Here is a 19,428-nt window from a genome sequence, read left to right as displayed (position 1 = left end):
TTCAAAGATGGCAGAACGCAGAAGAAATCACTCGGTGTCTACCAGGCTCTGTCTACCTTAGTTGTCAATAATATGGATTTTGTGTGTTCAGTCACACGATTGCATTTCAGACTCAGACTTACACTTGAGTTCAGCACCCTTGTTGCAAAATTTAATAACTCTTTAGACTTCTACCTTCCAAGAATATTCTGTCCTGGTGTGATCTCTCAGTGGTAGGATGAGGGCATCTTCTTCATGCACCTTCCTACCTTGTTTTGATGCGCAAACCTGCATAATCTGTACTCTAGACAAGAGGCTACTGTTAGAATATGGGGAAACAGAATGGTTTCCCATGGGCAAGGATGTCTGGAAAAGATGCATATTATCTCCCTACCTGTTCAACCTCTATGCATAGCATATCAAAAGGAAAGATGGATTAGATTTAGAAGAAAGATGGACTAGATTTAGAAGAAGGCATCTGCTGTTGTGGTAGAAAGACACCGATAAACAAAATAATTGATGAGTTTTCTGCTTCTAAATCTGCTACCTTAGGTAGGCCTTTTTATCCTGCTTAATGGTAGGACTGGTCCCTGGTGAAATAATGCGACCCAAGGTAATTAGCAAAATTGGAAAACATTATCTTTAACAACAGAAACCAGCCCCACTCACTCCGCCCCAGATTCCAGAACCTGATGATATGATTACAAATGCAAATAATCATTAGCAGACAAGGAGTCTGCACTTAACAAACCAGTCAGAATAAGTAACCAAGCAGCCCCACAGATGCATCTTAAAAAGTAACACTCACAGGGTTAAGCTGGATTTCCAAGAAAAAGATCAATACTCTCCCTTCTCCACTGGTCCATCTGCCCACTCCTATATGCCATGTGGTGTTCTAGGAGACAGGCAATCTGCTTGGCCCAGGCTGTAACCTAGCAGTTGCTGCTGCAAGCCTCACCCGGCATGAGGAAATGTCTAAGAATGCTGTGGATGAAATCAGTCAGATTACAGCCAAGAAGTCTGCTTCTCTGGCGACAGGGTGAGAGACAGATCTTCATAAGTAAGTGGTTGCTTTTGCTAGAGTCTCACCTGGCTCACTTCATGGTGGAAAATTCCCGATTGTCCTCCACTTTAATGAATCGTCATAGAAAATGATTTTTACATGTGATCAAAGTTAGGTTTACTACTTTGGTTGCAGAGTTATCATTTGGAGTGCTCAAACTCATCAAGGGATCACTGCTTGTGGGACTTAAGCTGCCCTTTGGTGCTAGTGAAAGGAGGCACGGTCTGCAGCTGGGGCCGGATGGGGGCTCCAATGTCAGTCCCACCACCAGCACAAAGGTGAGACAGAAGGGGACATCCAAAGGTGGGGCAAGCAGGTGGCAAGCTGGCAACACCATGGCTTCAAGCCCTGGTGGCCAGGAAGGAACCAAAGCCATGCCTTTGTGCCCTGAAGGCAGCCTGATGGGGTCAGGCCAAGGAGGAAGCCAACGAACAGTTAGCCACAAGGGGGCACATACCACTCCCAAGCCTTTTCCAGGGATGGGAGACAACACTGTGCATTGGCTAGTTCCCCTTGAATTAGGGAGGGCCTTGTGGGGAGGAGCTATTTAAGATTTTCAACCTCAAAGCCAAGGAGGTCACGATCTGGGCTTCTCCTCTATTCACAGAGCTAGCCCACAGAGAAGGGCAGGAGAAGGTGGATCAGGGTGAAGATTCATCCCCCTTCCCAGTCTGAGGCCTCTTCATGGACAGAGGGTGAACTCTTCTCCAAGGAGGCAGATGAGCAACACCTTCCCTCACTGACCCGCCAGCCAGGGATCATGGGATGCTAGTGCTGCTAGTGCTGCTGGCCCACCTCCTTACAGTGCCAAGTGCCAGGCTGGAGAGAGAACAAAAGTCTTCAAACCAGAAGTTTTCAGTCCAGAAGACCTTCAGAGTAGACATGGGCATGAACCGAACAAAAACCGAACCACCTGATTCGTGGTTCATTGCTATTGCACAAACCAGGAACCAGGAATTTCCACAGAATTTTACCAGTTCACGAATTGGTTTGTGGTTCATAGTTCGTGGAATTCAAACACCCGGAGCCAGCTTCTGAAGTTGGTGTGGGGTGTTTGAAACTGACAGCTCCCTTCTCCTGTCACCCCGAAGAGGCAGGAGAAGTTTGTCAGTTTCAAAACACCCCGCGCAGGCTTCATTTGTTTGGGTGAAGCCGGTGCAGGGCATGTGAAACTGACAGCTCTGTTCTCCTGTCTCCTGAGTGGCAGGAGAACGGGGCTGTCAGCATCACTCACCCTGCACCAGCTTCAGCCCATCGGCTGAACCCAGCACAGGGTGAAACTGACAGCCCTGTTCTCCTGCTGTCTGAGTGGGAGGAGAATGAGAGCTGTCAATTTGACAGACCCAGTGCTGGGTTCAGCCCATAAGCTGAGGCCGGCGCGGGGTCTGTCAAACTGACAGCCCCCGTTCTCCTGCCACTCAGGGGACAGGAGAACAGGGCTGTCAGCTTCACTCACCCTGTACTAGCTTCAGCCCATCGGCTGAACCCAGCTCGTGGTGAGTGAAACTGACAGCCCTGCTCTCCTGCCACCCAGGGTGGCAGAAGAATGGGGGCTGTCAGTTTGACAGACTCCACACTGGGTTCAGCGGGGGCTGACAGCTTCACTCACCCTGCACGGGCTTCAACCCATGGGCTGAAGCCAGCACAGGGTCTGTCAAACTGACAGCTCCCATTCTCCTGCCACCCAGGGCAGCTGGAAAGGGGGAGAGTTTGAAGGGAAGAAGATTCCCTGCGCCGCTTGCAAGCTCTCCCGCCATTCCTCCAGCCAGCTGGAAAGGAGGAGCTGACAGCTCCCATTCTCCTGCTGCAAAGAGCAAGAGAATGGGAGCTGTCAGTTTCACGCACCCTGCGCCGGCTTCAGCCCATCGGCTGAACCCAGCGCAGGGTCTGTGAAACTGACAGCCCTGTTCTCCTGCCGCCCGAGCAGGCACCTCTGCTTCAGAGATGGGGCTTCTCAGTTCCTGAGGAAGGAAGTTCTTCAATTAGAGGACTTACAGAGATGTTTTCAGTGCCTGCTCCACAATCATGGACTTCGGAACTGTCTCTTCCATTATGGAACTGATGTGAATTTTGCTTTGGAGGTGATCAAAACCCAAGCACAAGTCTCTTCCTAAAGCAGAATGAAGTTATTTCCTTGACAAAACATTTGATGATGAATTTAAGTACATTGCCCATTATATAATTTAATGTATATATTGTATTTGACCGTAAGCCTGTTTCTACTCCTATGGAACAGGTGTAGGTTCCAGATCTTAAGCTAAGTGCAAGACAGACAAGAACCTTTGGCTAAATGTTGTTTTCGCTTTGTCCTTTTTAGTGCTGAAAAATGTTTTAATTGCTGATTGTAACTTTAATGTATTTATATTTTTTATGTTTGGAAACCATTTTGAGCTTTTTAGAAAAAATGGCACAGAAATATATGAAATAAATATATGTTGAGGTTAGTAAAGGCAACTGGGTCATGAATTGAGAAGGCAGCTGACTTTTCCTTGGGTCTAATTCTTCTGAGTACGTTTGTGAATAATTGCAATTGAAACCGGGAGGGATGTATATGCAAGGAAATGAACACAACATTTGGGTTTAATGCTTTGCTGGAATTATCATGCAGTGGCAGCTGAAATCATCTCTTCATCCATGCCAGCAATATAGCAATCAATCATCTATATCACATCCCCCCATTTGGGCCAAAGCTGTGCAGTGTTACAGATAAGGACGCTGGAGAGAAGTTTGTGTTCTGCTAATTTAATGGGTTACATTACTGCAAATACAATTCAGATGAATGTTGGGTATAGCTGACTAGTATTATACTTGCTTATTTCATGTGAACATAAAAAGTGTTTTATAGTCTTCAGTGCATTATTTATTACTTACATTTCTACCCTGCTTTCCTTCTGGAAGAGCTTGGAGCGGCTTACACATGGTTCCCAGGCAGTCTAGAAGACTTTGCTTCAACAGCATGTATTGTGCCAATTATTTGTTTAAAGACTGCTTTTCAGCAGAAAACTGTCCATTATGTGATTTTCAACCTTTCAAAGTGCAAAAAACAAAAACAAAACAAAAAACAATTCCCACAAAAATGGAAAGCAGCAACAAAACTAATAAAACCACAAATGTAAAGTGACATAAAAAGAACAAAAATGGTCACCAATCTTCCCAAACCCCACAAAACAAAAGTGTTTTTATAGAGTATTTCACAAACCCAGAGTCACTACAGAAAAGGTACTCCTCCAAGTAGAATAAAGCCTTAGAATAGAAGGGCCTTGTTATTTTATGTATATAGGAGATTTACATTCCACCTTTCTACTGGAAGACGTTACAAACTGTAATCAATAAAAAACCATATCCATAGATAAAATCATCTGAAGTTCAAAACAGATTCTAAAAGCCGTGCAACCGCAAAAACCTTACAAGTTAGACCCTCTCAAAATATCTCACCAGGCAAGGTATCAAATAAAAGCTAATTGGAAGAAGTTTTCATAACCACTGTAAAAAACTCAGTCAAATAATTTATCCATGTAAGTAATTTTTATGCTGGCTTTCTATGAAAAATATGCTCATGGGGTTCACAGAAGGTATAATAAGAAAATACAATACAAGCAAAACAAGAAAATACAATACGAGCATAAAATTGACCTGAGATGCCTTGACCCCAAGGCTTACTGGGTTGGCTATTGGTTGGAAATGGGCAGGAAATGGTTGCTAGACAACCAGAAAGTGCCTTTTTAGGCAGCTCATCCAGTCGCCTCTGTGCTTTGCTAAGAAACACCTCTCCATGGCAGCAAAGGAGAAACTGGGGGGCTCTAAGTGACAACTGCCCAGCTCATAGATGTTGTGGGTCTCCACAGTCTGACTGGGACTGTCGTCACACAGCCATAAATTTAGCACCAAACTAGCGCCATCTCCCGCTGAATGCTCACCTTATTCCGGCTCTCTTGCAATTTCGCCATTCTCCCCAATTCACGCTTTGTGACTCCTTATGTCGTCTTTATCCACTTCCATGTGAATGCCCTGGACTGACTATGAACGCTTTGCAACACCAAAATGCTCCCTCTCCCCGATCATCTGTCTCATCTAACACTGATTCTCCTGCCCTACACTCCCACAAGCCCCAGCGCGACCCGCAATTAAGCCTCAAAGTATTTTTTTTTTTAAAAAACGTCAGCCTTATAGCGCTATAGTGCTATAGTGCTATTCTGCCATGGGCAGAAAACCTCTGCTACCTATCACGGTTGGCTTTTGGGTTGGCCCAGCACAACATTGGTATAATAGAAAGGTGATATAGCGCAAATAGGCAATTTTTTTTTAAAAAAGGGGCGGGATTTTTAGGGCCCCATTTCCGGAGGCACTTTGACTGACCGTCGAATTGCGCTTTCCCCTTTTAATGTGACTGACTGGAAGTGCAAGCAGTCATCAAAAGATGGGAGAATCCGTTCTAGTAACGGTAACAGAAGAAACGATTTCTAGTGCAAAACTGACGAAATAAGGGCCCGTGTGACGATGGCCTGGGTCTCCTGCTTCTGAAATTATTACTTGACCGAGAGAGGAAACCAGCAACCAAGCCTGTTGCTTTTGTCTCAGCAACGTCCTCCTGGCTTGCATGGCAGAAGATGTATCTTCAGAGCCTTGGATTCATGTGTCTTCAGAGTGTTCTCTGGGCTTAGGACAGTGTTACAAAAATAAGTTTTCCTTTTACGGAAGAGGCATTGAGGATAGTGATTTTTTTCCAGGCCATCAGCGAGTCAGTGGATGTTCAAGAAGCTGAATCGAGATTTCCCATCTTTAAGGCCAACACTCAGGGTCAGGATACCTCCCCCAGAAGAATATTACAGAAGGAAAATTTCTTATAGGTGCTTTGTTGGCCAGATTGAGTCACGTTCTCCCATGTGCAAGAGCGCCTTAATGCTGCTGAGATTAGTAGGTGTTGCAATGCTAATTAAGTGTCCTGGTGCCTGGATTTTTTGTACAGGCATCTGAATGAGAGGTTTTAAAAGTTCAGTCTAATTAGCTTATCGGAAGTCAGGGGGCGGTTTAATCACAGCCTTGTAAGGTATCTTGAGAACAGATCGCATAGGACATCAAGGCATTCTTTCACATCACCCGTGACAAAATCTGATGGATGGATGTGTAAGTCGGCAATACCTAACAGTGAGGACAATTAAACACTGGGACAGATTTCCAAAGCTTGGGGTTAAATCCTCCATTGTGTGGCGTCTTACACAAGAAAGATTCCAAAAGATGTGCCTGAGTCAGCCACGCATTGGAAAGCATGATGCAGAAAATGCAGAGTCAGATTTATGTACCTGTGTTATGCAATGACAATCTAAAGCAACATTCACACAACTCTTGCAGAGAAACATGTGGGCCTGGAAGCTATCACTCCACCCGGCCAAGTCTGAGGCTTTTCTCCAGCCTAAGAAGCCATCCAGGGGAATTTGGAGGAAAGCTCCTTAGGTTGGAGGAAAGCTGCAAATTTTGCAAAGCAGAGTAGTACGACACAAGAGAAAGTGATAACTGATTCCATGCCATCTTTGCATCAAGCCTTTGTTGTATAATAACCTGGCCTTGGGGCAGGCGAAAGTTTGACTGGACTAGCCAGCAATTTCCTTTTTTTTCTGCAGAAACTAAGATCAAAACTGTGTGATGCGCACATGCAAAATCATTATGTCCCGTTCTCCCTTTTCTCCACATAAAAAATTTATTTATTTATTTGTTTCGATTTCTGTTCCGTCCTCCCCACATTAGCAGGCTCAGGGCGGATTACATTTATGCATTTAGAAAGAGAGGGGCGGGACTCTGCATGTTCAAATATATTTCTACTACCCTCTTCCTTTCAAAAGGCAGCCAAAAATGTGGGGTGGGGATATAAAAGGCATGGCGTGCTGTTGTGTTATGTGATCCCCTTAATAAATGTTTGTTTAGGGAAGAAAAAGGGTGTCACTGGACTCAAATTCTGCTGTTCCATAAAAAAAGATTTCCTCCTAATTTTTAAATTTAGAGTGAGAAAATGGGTCCAATTGGTATTCTCGTGGCATTATGCACTACAGTTTTCTAATTACAGAAACTGTAAGAGGAACAGAATCCATTTTAGCATGAGTAGACCCCAATGAATTCCATTTAAAGAGAAAGACCAAACAAGAAGCCTCCAAAGGAGTGCAGGATGGATAATCCACCCGGGACGAGTACTCCCAGTACAAGATACGCACAACAATATAAATTGAGATCAGGAAAGCCGAATCCTCCTTCAAAATGAGTATTGTACCTAGAATTATATATGTTTTGCATGCAATTCCTTTTCATACACCTTGCAGATATATTCATAAAATTCATACTTTGTTTTGGAAATTTGTGTGGGGTTCCTTGGTGGTGAAGAGTGCCCTCAAGTCAGAGCTGACTTATGGCGACTCCTGGTGGGGTTTTCGTGGCAAAAGACTAACAGAGGTGGTTTGGCATTGCCTGCCTCTGCAACCTTGGTCTTTGTTAGAGGTCTCCCATCCAATTACTAACCAAAGTCGACCCTGCTTAGTTTCTGAGATCTGACGAGATCAGGCTCACCTAGGCTATCCAGGTCAGGGGTAGGCTCCTTACCATCTTGGATTTCTTGAAAGAGGATACAACTTCCATTTAAAGATTTGTAACATTTGTAATGCTGTCTCTGAGTACATGTGCTCCATAGGTATGATGCTCTTACGAGTAATGGTAGCATTCATCAGGTCTGGTTGTGTGGCAAAAGAGGTATCAATCCCCAAAATGGCATCCAGAGGCTTCCAAAAACATGGAACAGGTCCACTCCTGCTGTAGTCTGCCAACTAGATGTCCTTATAAGCAAAGGAAGGCATCTTATGAAATTAAAGGGCAGAAAGTGTAACTTGGATAGAAGGAAATACTTTGCCCAACGTATGTAATTAAGAGGGTGTAGCAATGTTGCGACAAAACATTTCCACCATTTTGGATTCAGTGATGGGATTTTAATTCAGAATAGCGGTCAAAGAAAGAAATCAATTTCATCCGCCTGTTGCCGACATAGCAGAGCACTTTCGCTTAATATCATTGCCTTATCCTATCCATTAAGCCATCTGGAGATTTAAGAAGTTGCCCTTTCTCGAGAACAACCTTTTCAAGAATAGTTCATTTACTATCAACATGCCCTAGTCTACAAGCGATGGAAATTTCCTGCAAATACACTAGAACAAACATCAGAGCCCTCAGTAAACAACTTTGCGCTTTAGCTTTTTTGGGATACAACCACAATTAAAGATCATCTTTGCTGCTGTCCAATGCTTGCCCGTAAGCAAGTCTACTTATCTGAATAATTTTTACCCAGAGCGAATGAAAATAAAGGTTTGGTTACGTACAAAGGTTTCTGTTTACCAATGAATGTGGCAGTGCCAGGAAGTGGCAAGGGTGGGTTCCGGATAGCTGACACACCGCATGGGAAAACCACAAACACCAGAACTGTCTAAAATTACACAGTGAAGCCAAGGTGTAGTCTCCACGGAGATCAGCTTCATGCCAGCTGAGACCAATCATGTGAAAATAATATCAAATGTATGAATAAAACTGTTTAATAAAAAAAAGAAAACCAGGAAAATAGAGGACGTTGAATATCTATTTATCCACGCACACTTTTCCTTTTTCGCTTATGCCTCTGTTGTTAATACCAAAAAAAACTACACACTTTGAATTAAGGTTAGATCAATCAACAAACGCTTTCATCGATCAACTGGTGGGGCCAATTTGAATTAGTCAGGTTAACGGCATGCTTGTTTATTTCTTTGAGGTTGATTTTGGTTCAGGTTTGATCAGAGGCAATTACAGAGAGAATGTTAAAGGCAGTCCTTCCTTCTAACAATGACTGATGGTTTTATTAAATTGTAAGTTATAGCCCTGATGTGTCAAAAGAGACATTTATATCAAAATTTTGCTAAGATGCAAGTATATTTAAATTTAATAATCTAATGAGATTAAAGGAAAATACGTCAAATAAACTATACATTGGCCGTTTCCACATGTCTTACCTGCCTGTGGAACATCGCACAAAAGACCCAGACGACAGCATCTTCCTGCATGAAATTGAGCCAGGAAGACGCAATTTTGCGCAAAACTCTCGGATAACAGCGTCTTGTTGGTGCGATTTCTCATGAGAAGACGCTGTCTTCGGGGTCTTTCGCGCGATGTTCCGCAGGCGGGTAAGACATGTGGAAACGGTCATTCTTTATGGACAAATCAGGTATTACAAGCACATACAATATTTAGACTAGGAAAAAAAGTGCTTCCAGAGAATCAAGCAGGTTAGGAGAAATGCTCAATCCCCTCCCCACCTGCTGATTTTCTGCTCCAAACTTCCTGTCCCCAGTAAAGCATCTTTTGCTCAGACAGAGGTCCAAATATGGGCAAGGGAAGAGCCACTTGGAGAACGACCCAGGTCAGGGAAAGGATTAAGCACCTTTCCACTGCTGCTTCTCTATTCCTGTCGCTCCTCCCCAAGTGACTGTTGTGATCTCAGAGCCTCGCTACAAGTGACATTTTACACGCGAACGGCATTTGATCATTTTCACAAGTCTTTCTGGGAACTGAAGTCCCTCTCCCCCACCCCTTTTCCTTCTGTTCCTTCCCCTCTCTGTTAGAATGGCTGCCTGAAGAGATGCAGAAAGCCTGCTTTTGCAAATCGTTCCTTCAGTCACAAGCCTGCTCTCAATGATCTTTGGGGGAGGGCCGCTGCAACTTTGCAAATCGTCTTGCTCGGGGAGGGGGGGATGCTCTGGAGAAAGCTGAGAAAGTTGCAGCTGCCCACCCCCAAAGATCATTGAGAGCAGGCTTGTGACTGAAGGAACGATTTGCAAAAGCAGGCTTTCTCTGACTTTTCAGGCAGCGATTCTAACAGTTCTAAAAGAGAGGGGAAGGACTTCACCGACATGTCAGCTTTCTCCAGAGCATCCCCCACCCCCCAGCAAGACGATTTGCAAAAGCTGCTGTTTCCGTAGGCTTTCGCCATCTCTTCAGGCAGCCATTCTAACAGAGAGGGGAAGGAACAGAAGGAAAAGGGGTGGAGGAGAGGGACTTTAGTTCCCAGAAAGACTTGTGAAAATGATCAAGTGCCGTTCGCGTGTAAAATGTCACTTGTAGCGAGGCTCTAAGCCAATCAACTAACGAAACTGATGTGTCCTCAAAGACAGCAGCAGAAACGGGACATTTTTCTAGTGCAGAAATAAAAAACAGACACCACTTCGGTACGACTTCCTCAGTGTGCGGAATTAAAGAATGGAAGCGGTACAGGGCCGGAACCGATGAATAAAGCAGATCTGATCCTCAAGGACTGAATACACAGAAAGCCTGATATGAAGTCCAACGTGCGGAAGAGGCCTGAAGGGAACCTCTATATTCAGAGGCAGTGAACCACCTGAATATCAGTGCCAAGAAGGCAACTTCAGGGAAAAGGCTTCAGGGAAAGCCTCTGTTGTTGGCCCTCCAGAATAACTGGTTGACCACTGTGTGAAACAGGATGCTGGACGAGATGGACCAATGGTCTGATCCAGCAGGGCTGTTCTTATGTTCTTAACCTCATTTTAGAGGCATATTTGCCTCTGTTACGTCTAACTGGGTCCAATATTCTGTTGATTGTTCCCAAAGAGGCCGTCCAGAAGAGTTAAATCAGTAAATATTATCTGCCCCTGGAGACCTAGGTTACTCATTTGTGTTTTAAGAGGGGGTGGGGAAACCTTTGAGAAAACTCCTTGCCAGGTCTTCTAAAGTAAATTCTTATTCATCACAGCACAGCAGACAAAATAATAAGAAATGAGTCTAGGCAAGCGCTTGGCTAGCAAGCCGTGAAAGTGAACACTTTCCAAATTCAGGAGAGCAGCTCAGGATGTCAGATATTGTGCTGGGTTTCTCTTTAATCTTGCTACAACAACCAGAAGCAATTAAAGTCAAAGGCAAGAAGGGAGTCTGTCATGTTGTGCCCCACCACTGTCTGCTGAAACAGAAGATGGGAAGATAAGAAGCTGTGTGTTTAACTGCCTGGAGCTATTCCCACTCAAGGTGTGCGAGCAGAAATAGGGTAACCACGCATGCAGCAACAAGGAGCCAAATATTACTCCTAGATATTGTTTGGCTAGAGGAATGGGGCAGCCAAATCCCACTGGAACACCAGCCAGGCAGGTTCAGGGACTACAGAGAACATCAGCCAATGGACCCCATTGGTACTTCTGATCTTCTCCTTCTGTAACATGCCAGCTATTTCACTTGCAATGTCCAAGGAATCAATTTGTCAAAAGACAAATAAGTGGGTTCTAGATGAAATCAAGCCTGAATTCTCTCTAGAAGCTAAAATGACAAATCTGAGGCTATCATACTTTATTCACATCACGAGAAGACAAGACTCACTGGAAAAGGCAATACTAGGAAAGGTGGAAGGCAGCAGGAAAAGAGGAAGACCCCAAATAAGAGGGCTTGACTCAGTAAAGAAAGCCTTCAAGATCTGAGCAAGGCTATTAAAGATGTTTTGGAGGACTTTCATTCATAGGGTCACTATAAGTCGGAAAGAAACTTGACAGCGTCCTACTATATAAAATGCTTACCGTGTTCCGGACAACTTACTACCTACCCTGGTGTGCCTCCAGAGGGTGCTGCTGTGGAGGAAAGCCCAGAAGAGGCAGCCTGCCCCTCTGAGAGCGTGCCGTGGCAGGAAGTCAAGACCAGGATAAGGCACCGAGCAGGCAGCAATGCTTGCCCCCCCCTGCCTTCACTCAGCTGGGATCCGGAGCGGAGCAGGTGGGAATGCCGCACCCCACCTTCATCTGGCTAGGATTAAAAGCTGAGCAGTTGCCAATAACCAACTCCTAACTTCACCCAGATGGGATCAGGAGTGGAGCAGGTGGCAAATGCTGCGGGGCATCGGTTGGGCCAGGGCCAGCCTGGACAAGCCTCGGCCATCCCCAAGTCCGGAGTGGGGGGGAGCCGCTCCGGACAGACTGGAGCATCAAACATGTATGAATTCGCCGTCATAGATAAAATGCAACAGAAATGTTCCGTTACCTCTAACACAATGCTTTCTAGGGAAGTCGCTTTCACACATACAGCAGCAAACCGTAGAATGTTAGGTAATCAGATGAAAAGAAGTTACGCAATATCACATATACATGAAACGGGCCTTGGAACACCCTGGAGTTTTCTGATCCTCAAAGCACACGTTCTGATTCTATATTTGCACCTATTCAAAAATACTAAGGGCTCAATACACTTGAAAGCATCCCATTTGTCTGCAAACCCCAAAATGCACCCTTCCCATATCAATATTCTGGCACCATGATAAAAGCACTGCTTGCAAAATTCAGAAGAGAAACTGCCTTGGCTTTTGGATCCCATGCATTTGGTTTTTGTGAAGGTTTCGTTCAGCTCTCTGATACAGGCTTTTGCTCCCAGTGCTAATCCCAAAGGGCTTCTTTGTGCACATGGGCCGATTCCAGACGGCCCTCCCCATGCCGAAACGTCGCGCATCATCGCGCAGAAAACGCGAAATATCGCGTTTTCTCACGCGAGTTTTGCGCGACATCGCGCAAAACTCGTGCGAGAAAACGTGATATTCCGCGTTTTCCGTGCGACGACGCACGACGTTTCGGCATGGGGAGGGCTGTCTGGAATCGGCCCTGCTGTTTCATTCTGCCCGAAGGAGAGAAATGCAAAGTTTTCGCAAATGCTTCTTCTCAATGGGAGTTCGTCCAGAAATGTGACACTTTAAATAGTTTGCCTTTCTGTCATGCTCAATACTGTAATGAAGCTTCCCGAGAAACCTGCTGTGCTAAACTAAATGATGGAGAGTAATGAGGCAGAAATCTCTCAGTTCTGAGGGCACCCTCTGCAACATTTGCCAGCAGGCCAGTGGGCACACACAGCCTTATGAAGACTGGACTAAAATTAATATAACCTCACTGAAGTCAACGGCCATCACCCAGAAGACTAACGGCATTCTCAGTTCCAGTCTTTCCATAAGCTCCAGAGGAAACTCTCAGAGTCTCTCTACATAAGACGCTTCGGCACATGTTGGTTAAGTGTAAGGAGATGCAATGTTAGCTCGGAAACATAGTTTAAAAAGACAGAGCCGGCAGAGATCCCTCCTCAGAAGTTTTGTTAATTTCATCTTCGCCTCCCCAAAGGCTCTGTCAGTTTCAGATCGCCAGTCTAAAACTCTGTGGGATTGCAACCAGAAGGCAGCAAGGAATGGAAACGGGCTGCAGCTGCCTTTCAGAGCCAGGCTTGGATCTGGAGAGGTTATAATGGGCTGAAGTTTCCCTTCTGGCATTTCACAGCCCCTTCACACAGCTCCAGCGTATAGCAAAGTATTTGCCTTGCCATCGGCTCTGTCTTTTTAAACTACCCTTCCCTGCTAACATTCATGTCCCGACACGTGTTCTTCACGTGTCAGATGTCTCGTGTAGAGAGACTCTCAGAGTGCAGTCCTATGCAGAGTTTCTCCAGCCTACTGAAACTGATGGGCACAGGATTGTGCAAATTCTGCACAGGATTGCACTGTCTGATTTCACAAGTGGAAAGAAATGGAAAACAAACCTCAGGTCCGAACGTCTGGGGAAAAGCTTCTTCTTGCCACTGAAACAGAGTTCGAATTCATCCACCTTCAGCCGGTGTGCGTAGTCAATATATGCAGAGACTTCATGACCACGGGCATTGCGATCGCGAATGAAGATGATAGACTAGGGAAAGAAGAAAAAAGAGAATCATATGACCGAAAGAAAGAACCCAAAACAAGTGGGGGGGGGGGGAGATGTGCTAACAAGCTTTGAGGAGCAAGATTTCGGTCTATTCAGTCCATTGTCAATCCAGCCTCTGTTTTATACCACCATCATATTTCTTTCATGCTGCACTTGTTTAACCAAGATCCTATACATGCTTTCTCAGAGGCGGCGGTGGTGGTGGGGTTCTGTAAACTTCAACTCAATGGAGAGCCAAGCTGTAAGACCAGGATGCCTACATTTCCCATCAAAACTTGAGGTAAGCTAATCGGCTCCTCTGCCCATTGCTGGTGGCGGTGCCCCATCATCAACAAACTCTGGGAAGACATAATACACCAAATCTTTCTAATTACAAATCATAAGATACCCCCTTTCTCCACAGCTAATTTTTCTAGACTTTTGGATGGATGTTAAAATTCCTACACTTGTGCGTGAGTCAATCACAACATTGCAGCAAAAAACTTAATAGCGCTAAACTGGAACAAACCTATACAACCATCCGTTAAGCCATGGTATCTAAAAATTTGGGACTACGTCATTATAGAAAAGATAACTAGCAATCTACACAACCTAAATAACTCCTCCAATAGATCACAGTTTTACGAAATATGGCTCCCATTTTATGAATACATCACTGAGAAAGAATTGCAATCCCCCACCCAGCTATACCAAGCCATATTTGATACATAGCCCAATTCCAGAAGAAGAGAAAATCCATACAGCTACACCACTACTGGCATTCCCATATTAGCCATTACTATGATACAACCCAACGAGAAAGAAATCTAACATAATATACTAATTCTTTACTTCAGTATATCTTTATATTGACAGTTATATACAACTCTTATATTGTTCTAAGTAAGTCTCATATGTACAATAATTCAATGCTACTGTTATTATGATTGTTACCCTACTCCTTTTGTATTGTTGATATTCATGCAATAAAATTTATTAAAAAAAAACAAACCTGAGGTAAGCTGATAAGTGTCCAACCTGTGTCAGGCGTCACTTGTAGCTTGGCTCTCAGAGGCAAGCTACAAGTGACAAATGGCACTTGCCTGGCAAGTGAACAGACTCACGCGTATTCCTCCCTGTTCACTTGCCATTCACTTGCTCTCCACTTGATCAATGGCAAGTGAACAGGGAGGAATACGCGTGAGTCTGTTCACTTGCCAGGCAAGTGCCATTTGTAGCTTGGCTCTCAGTGAGCCAATGGATTGCCCGTGCTTTGTCAGTGTGGTCTTTGACTTTGAAAGAAGATCTTATCCCCTCTGTACCTTTTTCTTGCCCTGAAGCTAAGTCAAAAAGTGTTGAGTGAAGTCTAACTAGCTGTGCTTATTCACTATGGAAGCTGCACCTGCCTTGAGACAAAGTCATTGGAAACTGATTTTAGAACATCGAGGCAGAACTATTATGGCTACGTATGTACATGCTATCAAGTCGCAACCAACTTATGGCGACCCCAGCAAGGGGCTTTTCGAGGCGAGTGAGAAGCAGAGGTGAGTTGCCACTGCCTTCCTCTGCAGAGGTTTCCTTGGTGGCCACCCCATTCAAGTGACAACTCTGCTTAGCTTTCGAGATCTGATGAGATTGGGCTGCACCATGTTACCTCCCCCTGCCTTTTTGGTTACTCAGGAAGAAGAAAAGGCACGTCACTATTGCTCAGAGATCAAGCTTCACATGCTTTAGACTAAGCCCTGGCACCCTTAGACATTTCTCCCTTCCTCCCCAGCTTTGAGTCCTGTTCCCACCCTGATCTTCTTGTCTTTCTTGCCAGCCAATTCCTTCTCCTCCTTTAACTAGGGTTGCCTGGAGAAAAAATGTCGTGTCCCAGAAACAGAGGCTTAAAGTGTGAAGCTTTTTGCAGCATAGAGGTTACAATAACGTCACCTGGTAATAGGCTTGCCATGCACCAGGTGGCGGAATCTATGGGGGGGCCAAGGCCTCACATTCACAGAGGGTCTCAAATTTAAACTTTTGACATTGTCTCCAAATGAGGTTATACATGGAGTGACAGAGATACACAGACAGGCTGAAAAGAAGATGTTCATCATACATCTTGAAACTTGCGTTACCAGGCCACACCGCCTGCAGGGCACTATGAATTATTATCACCATCGTCATACATTCTAAGTGTGGCCCCCATCTGTGGATATTTTAATCTGCAGATCAAAACCACACAGAGATGAGGGAGACTTTTCTGTAAATTTGGGGGACCCTCCAGGTTTGCAGAAAAAATCTAAAAAACCAAGAAAAAAAATGAAGGGGTGTAAACCCCCCCCCCCGAGGAGTGATGTCACTGTGTGTGTGCAGACAATACTTCTCTGTTGGAAACTTAAGGGGAACTGCTGTAGGCAGGCAGCAGCAGCTCTTCAGCTGGGGGAGACGCCACGACCACCACTTCTACCCCCACCAGCACTGCTGTCGCTGCCTTTTGGGCCTGGCACCTGCCCACCCAACTGTTGCTACTGGACTGCCTGTCCTCAGGGTTGCCAACCTCCAAGTACAGCCTGTAGACCTCCCAGAATTATAACTGATCTCCAAACTGATCTCCTCTGGAGAGAACGGCTGCTTTGGAGGGTGCATTCTATGGCATTACACCCCACTGAGGTCCCTCCCCTCTCCTCCAAGCTCCCTCTTCCCCAAGTTCAAACCCCCAAATCTCCAGGAATTTCCCAACCCAGAGTTGGCAACCCTAGCTCCCCATAGTTACTGATGTTCTCCCTGCCTGCTCCCACACCATCACCACAATCACCCTCCAGCCCTGCAAGTTCCTTGTGGGTCTGCCCCATTTATATATTCTAATAGCCAACTGTGGCCTCATCTGCAGATACTTAAATCCACAGATGAGAGCCACACTGACAAATACCAGGCCCGGGAGGCAAAATACCTTCTGGGCAAGCCCACATCGGGCATGCTGCTGGCACCAATGCCATGATGTTGTCACGCCCCGTTGGGAGCATGCCCACTGCGGATTTGCTTAGGAGCTATTTTGCCTCCCCTGGCCCATTCCCCGTGCCTTTGCCCCTTGCTGGTCTGCTGAGTGGCGGCGGTGGTGGGGGGCAGAGGTTAGGAGCCGGGGGTTCCCACCAGGGGACGAGCAGCCCTAATAGAAAGATCTCTTTCTATGCCAGGCCCAGCTGTACAGGTTTTTAAACTGTACTCTGGTGCCCAATTCAGAATTAGATATATAGTTGCCTCCAACTTGGCTCTTAGCAATGCCTTTTCTTCTCCAACCACCTCACATGCAGAGCTTCCTAAGAGTGAAAACTGAACTGCGATAAAATTATTTCTATTGCAACCAGAGAAATATTTCCCCTAAATAGCAAAGATTCTAAAACACAATCTACTGCAGCTGTGAGAAGCAAAAAGAGAAGATCATTGATGTAAATATATGAATAATTGGTTTATAATCTCTATTTTCATTATAAAAAACCCAGAAATAACCGTTTAAAAATAAAAGCATAGAATCATAGAATCATAGAGTTGGAAGGGGCCATACAGGCCATCTAGTCCAACCCCCTGCCCAGTGCAGGATCAGCCTAAAGCATCTCTGACAAATATTCATCCATCCTCTTCTTGAAAACTGTCAGTGAGGGGGAGCTCACCACCTCCCTAGGCAGCTGATTCCACTTTTGAACTACTCTGACCGTGAAAAGGTTTTTCCTAATATCCAACCGGTACCTTTCTGCATGTAATTTAAGCCTATTGCTTCGGGTCCTACCCTCTGCTGCCAACTGGAACAGCTCCTTGCCCTCCTCCAAATGACAGCCTTTCAAATACTTAAAGAGAGCAATCATGTCCCCCCTCAGCCTCCTTTTCTCCAAACTAAACATTCCCAAGGCCCTCAGCCTTTCCTTGTAGGGCTCAGTCTCTAGACCTGATCATCCTCGTCGCTCTCCTCTGCACCTTCTCGATTTTGTCCACATCCTTTCTGAAGTGAGGCCTCCAGAACTGCACACAATACTCCAGGTGCGGCCTGACCTCCTTAAACTGTATGGGTCATTTCAGTATCGTAAAAAGCTGGCAATGTGCACATTGTCTTATCTTTGGTGTATAACATAAAGAGCATCTTTCTATTCCCATCTGATTGTAAAATTAATTTCCTAAAGTAGGTGTTTTCACACAGACCTACCATGTGAAAAAATACAAATCTACATAGCTTTACAGGGAAGCAGCCCCGGATGTGCCTAAAATCTCTTTTTCTCTTTTTGAACTTCAAAAACCCAATCAAAAATACCTGAGAAAAGAACATTCCTGTGATAAAGCTACAAAGACTCCTGTTTTGCTTTTGATCCTATATCACCTGTCAGCATTCATCTTCATTGTTCCTCCCTCCTTTCAAAATTCATTTAGACGCCCTTATAAAGCTCTCATTCATAAAACTTACAAGCGTGCTGGATGGGTTTTCTTAAGATGTTCTATCCTTTTTTAATTTTGCCACACCTTTCTGCCTTAGAGAAGATAGTTTATATCTAGCCTTCTTTTTGAAAAAAACCGAACATTTCTCCCCTTAAAATGATCAACAGTAGATAACGCTTTCTGTGCTAAAATAATTAAAGAACAGTAAATGTGGATTTCATGGGATAATCTTCAGGGCGTGGCTGCAAGGTGATTTTCAGGTAACGGGACGTGTAATCCCCGAGCAGCATGTTCCCACGTTGCTCCATCAAATAAGGATCCTGGCAGCGAGGGTGGGTAGATGAACAGGAGCCCAAGTGATATTGATGCAGGTTTCTCATAGGGGTGCCAGCCTCCAGGTGGAGCCTGGAGCTGTCTCAGAATTACAACTGATCTCCAACTAGGGTTGCCAGCCCCCTCAACCTTCTGGCGGGGGGATTGGAGCCCGGCACTCACCTTTTGGGGGCGGGGGCGCGAGTGCGCACTCCCGCAAACGTGACGACGTCACTTCCGGGAAGTGATGTCATCACGTGGCACCCCCCCCCGAAGCACCACCACGATCTGTAGGGGCTTGGATCGGGGCCACTGTGGAGGGCAGGAGCACTCCTGCCCTCCGCAGCGGCCCAAAACGGGCCCGATTAGCGCCAAAACAGGCTAGTTTCCGGCCCATTTTGGTGCGGATCGGGCCCGCTTTGAGCTGCTGCAGTGCGTAGGAGCGCTCCTGCCCTCTGTAGCGACCCAAAACGGGCCTGATCCATGCCAAAATGGGTTCGTTTCAGGCCCATTTTGGCACAGATCGGGCCTGTTTTGAGCTTCTGCAGAGCGCAGGAGTGCTCCTGCCCTCTGCAGCACCAAAAATGCCCCCATTTGGGCATGGATTGGGCCCATTTTGAGCTGCTGTGGAGCACAGGAGCACTCCTGCGCTCTGCAGCAGCCCCGATCCAGGCCAAACTGGGCTGATTCAGGTGGCTGCTGTGCACGGGAGCGTGCAGCGCCACAGGGGAGCATGCACAGAAGGTGCATGCCCCCCCGTCTGCCAGGTAAGTGGGGGCGGGGTGTGAGGGGTGGAGGCGGGGGATCCCCCGCCCCCACCGGGGGTATGGTATCCCTATCTCCAACTGATCTCCAGACTAGAGACATAACATCCCTTGAGAAAATGGCTGCTTTGGAGGGTGGACTCTATAACATTATACTCCACTGAGATCCTGCCTGTCCCCCAGGCCTGTACTGCCCAAG

The 19,428-nt window shown here is 45.7% G+C and overlaps 1 protein-coding gene across 1 annotated transcript in view; it reads right to left on the bottom strand.

Moving 5' to 3' along the window:
- The window catches only part of CFAP299 (cilia and flagella associated protein 299), a 374,767-nt gene that overhangs the window by 68,624 nt on the left and 286,715 nt on the right, over positions 1–19,428 (bottom strand). Inside the window, exon 4 of the mRNA XM_054989558.1 lies at positions 13,607–13,749. Within this exon, the coding sequence (XP_054845533.1) occupies positions 13,607–13,749 (143 nt within the window). The remainder of the gene's footprint in view (positions 1–13,606; positions 13,750–19,428) is intronic.

The sequence above is a fragment of the Eublepharis macularius genome, chromosome 10 (genome assembly GCF_028583425.1).
Source record: "Eublepharis macularius isolate TG4126 chromosome 10, MPM_Emac_v1.0, whole genome shotgun sequence".
Taxonomy (NCBI): domain Eukaryota; kingdom Metazoa; phylum Chordata; class Lepidosauria; order Squamata; family Eublepharidae; genus Eublepharis; species Eublepharis macularius.
Note: the sequence above shows the minus strand (reverse complement) of the source record. Positions and strands in the feature narration are given on the sequence as shown.